The sequence below is a fragment of the Plasmodium reichenowi genome, chromosome 11 (genome assembly GCF_001601855.1).
Source record: "Plasmodium reichenowi strain SY57 chromosome 11, whole genome shotgun sequence".
Classification (NCBI taxonomy): Eukaryota; Apicomplexa; class Aconoidasida; order Haemosporida; family Plasmodiidae; genus Plasmodium; species Plasmodium reichenowi.
In genome coordinates, this window is record NC_033656.1 from 1153651 (window position 1) to 1157861 (window position 4211).

General features: G+C 20.0%; 1 protein-coding gene across 1 annotated transcript; it reads right to left on the minus strand.

The window, feature by feature from the left end:
- Positions 1 to 409: 409 nt before the first annotated feature.
- On the minus strand, positions 410 to 3919 carry PRSY57_1130500 (hypothetical protein; the record flags this gene model as incomplete). Its single annotated transcript, XM_012908268.2, has 1 exon — positions 410 to 3919. One exon carries the CDS (start codon positions 3917 to 3919, stop codon positions 410 to 412), a length of 3510 nt encoding a protein of 1169 aa, XP_012763722.2.
- Positions 3920 to 4211: the final 292 nt, after the last annotated feature.

Below are 4211 nucleotides of genomic sequence, written 5' to 3' on the forward strand. Positions count from 1 at the left end.
TTATAATTTTTTTTTTTTTTTTTTTTTTTTAATAATTAGAAAATTAAAAAAGAAAAAAAAAAAAAAAAATCCATGAAAATAAATGTAAAGATTTTATTTTATTTTTTTTTTTTCACGTTGAATTTTAAGATTATTAGTTATTATATTAAAGAAAGAAAAAAGTATGATAGGTATATAAAGCATTTTGTTTTAAGATAAATATTTAAGTTGTAACTAATATGTAATAAAATAAATAAATATATATATATATATATATATCTATGTATGAATGTATGTTTTTATAAAAAGAACAATTTTCAAAAAAAATAAAGAAAAAATGCACACACACACACATATATATATATATTGCTATTTTTATTGGAACAAAGCCTTATGTGAAGGTATTAATATATATATATATTTTTATTTTTTATGTTTGGATTTCATGTGGTATGTTATATTTACAAGAGATAAAATGATTTAGATATTGGTAGTGATATCCTATCCACAAACAACCGGTATGTGGACATTTAACTTTTATATTTGAATAATATTTATATAATAAGGCTAGAGTACCTTTGACATTTTTATCAAGTTTAATAATTTTGTCATTAAGTATAATATTACAATTCGGACATTTAAAATTTTGTTGATTTATATCATTCATAATAGAGTTGGCCAAGCAATCTGAACATGAAGAAACAAAACAACAAGGGAATAGAATAGGTTGATAAGATAAGTAAATTTTACAAATACAACAATTAAATTCTTGTATATTAATCATTAAAATAGAAGAGGGTATTTTTAAAACTATATCTTTTTCTCTTTTTGAATAAGAATCTTTTTTTGCCCAGGTTGCTCTTACTTTACTTCCACGTATTTTAATTAATCCACATGTAGCTGCTGTTAATGTTTTTCGAGCTTCTATATTTGTTGAAAAACGTACAAATGAATAACCTGATGTAGCAGTCCATTCTTTATTAGGATGTCTAGATTCTTTATCACATACAACCATAGTTAAATCAACATTTCCAAATTGACTAAATACATTCATTAAATCTTTTCTTGTTGTATTAGGTGGAACATTAACAATTAAGGTATATTTAGCTAGTGATTTTTTTTTTTTTATTATGATATCCTTATCTTTTTTTTTGTGTTGTAATATATTGTTATAACTCTCAGGATATATAATATTTTCCTCAAGAGGGGAATTATCATATTCTTGGTTTATATTATCAAAAATATAGTTATCATATGTATCATTAATATTATTATATTCATTATTATGATAATATTCATTCATATTATTATTTTCTTCAAAACATGATTGACTTGTTATATATTCATTATTATTATCTGTAAAATCATCTTGTTTATCATTTAACAAATTACATAAAAAATTATATGTTTTCATGTTTTCAAAAATATTTTTTTTATTTTTTTCTTCGTTAGATAACAATTCTTCATTTATACTTACACATGTATCACATAAACAGTTGTCTAAACATACCATATCATTTAATTTATTTTTATTATCATACTCATGCTTAACAAAAACTAAAGGCTCCTCATCTTTTATATCTTCCAATGATGATTTTTCTTCATGTGTATAACTTTCATTATGTAAAGGGTATATAACATTGTTTGAATAATTTGAAGAAAAATTATATTGTATATTATTATGGTTAGATATATAATTCTCAGATAAAATGGGTGATTTATCCCACCACCCATTATTATAATTATAATAACAAGTATTACAATTATTTTTTACATTGTTATTACTATCCATATAATATTTATTATTATTATTATTATTATTATTATCATCATCATTTTCTTTTATATATGAAAATATTTCCTTTTTGTGGAAACCTTTTATCATTTTTTCATCATCAATATTGTTAATATTTATGTAATCATTTTTATGAGTTATATAATTCGACAGGATTAACTGATTTATATTGTCCTTAATATTTTCTTCTTTTTGTATTATTGAATTTTTATTTGTATCATCATCTGGTCTTTTATTTTCTTTTTCGTCAATTTTTACATCTTCTCTTTTGAGTTTATAATCATCATCAATCAATATATTTTTATCTTCAGAATCGTGGAATATTACTTCATTAAGATCGTTAGGATATATATTTAAATCCACACATGGATTATGCAAAGAATTTTTTTTATTATCTTTTATGTTGTTTTGTAAAAAAAATGGATATGATTCGTTAATTGAAAATGAGTGATCTATTATTTTATTTTTATTTATATTTATGTCAAAGCTAACTTTTTTTCCTTTTTTTAAATTATAAAAATAATGATTTGTAAATGTATTGTCATTATTGTAATTATCAAATGTATCTTCTATATTATTATTATTATCAAAAATATATTCTTTATTATAATTATAAGGTATATCTTCTATATTATTATTATCAAAAATATATTCTTTATTATAATTATAAGGTATATCTTCTATATTATTATTATCAAGAATATCTTCTATATTATTATTATCAAGAATATCATCTATATTATTATTATCAAGAATATCTTCTATATTATTATTATCAAGAATATCTTCTATATTATTATTATCAAGAATATCTTCTATATTATTATTACCAAGTATATCTTCTATATTATTATTACCAAGTATATCTTCTATATTATTATTACCAAGTATATCTTCTATATTATTATTACCAAGTATATCTTCCTTATAATCTTTATTTATAAACACTTTACATGTGTCATATATATTGTTATTTTCCTTTTTGAAGTTTAAATTTGACTTACCAAAAGAAAATGTATTTTTGTCAACATCTTGATTGTTTTCCCTATTCATATATATATAATTATCATTACTATTTATGTTATCATTGTCTATATAATTATTAAATATATTATAATTATTAATATTATTTATTTCTTTATTATTGTTTATATTTTCATTTATTAATTTATGGTATACATCAGATATATAATCTTTAAAATAATTTCCGTTTTTGTTTACATCTTGAATATTTTTATCGTCAACTGGATTCTTTTTTTCTTTGTTATTGTTATTATCACAAATGTTATTATAGTTATCTTTTATATCTAATCCGCTCATAAGCATAATCATCATATCATTATATTTTTCGTCATTTGGAAGGTATGGATATTTTTCATCCTTTTTAAAAAGATCGTATGTTGGTTTATTAATTTTATTTATAACATTTTTTTCATAAGCAATTTGTTTGAATATCTCATCATTGTTAATTGTGTTTCTCTTCATTTTTATATTATTATTATTATTATTATTATTATTTATATTTATATTTATATTTTTTAAAATCTCTTTATTATAAAACGGTATTTTATTTGACATATGATTCTTTGATATAGAATTAGGATAAATACTATCTTTACTAAGAAAAGAAGAAAAATTCTTACTATCGTTATACTCATTTGCACATATTTTCATATCTTTTGTACAACTATTAAAAGGGTACTTACTATTATTATGATTACTTTCTTTGTTTTTTATATTCGATTCCTCATTTTTAAACATCGAAAAATATATATCGTCTTTTTTTTCAATTGTAGATATATTATATGGATCTACATATACATTATCACACATATAATTCAAATCCTTATTATCATCTTCTTCACATTCTTTATATTTTCCATTTTTTTCTCTTAATCCATGCACAGGTATATTATTCTCAGTACAAGTCTCATAAGAGTTCATATATGGACAAGTCATATAATTAGCATTAGAATATGTAGAACATCTAAAAGAATCTGTAGCTGTAGAAACACTACATATTGGGGGTCTAACAAAATGTTTTACATCTCTATGAGCAATAGAAGTGTCATAAAAAGGTGACTCCTTCCTACTTATGTCCTTTTCACCAAGGGATATATCATTATTAGTGTTGTCTTCTTTCATATTGTAAAAAATAAATAAATAAATATATATATATATATATATATATATATGTACGGAATAAAGAACAAAATGTTTACATATATATGTTCTGGTATATATTATATATTTTAATATGTATAAAGAAAAAAGAAACGAACCCATAAGTGAAAATTCAGATAATAACAATTCATTATTCTTATGTACAACCAATGCATAACAATATAAAGAAAAGGGAAAAAAAAAAAAAAAAAAAAAAAAAAAAAAAAAAAAAAAAAAAAAAAAAAAAAAAAAAAAAAAAAAAAAAAAAAAAAAA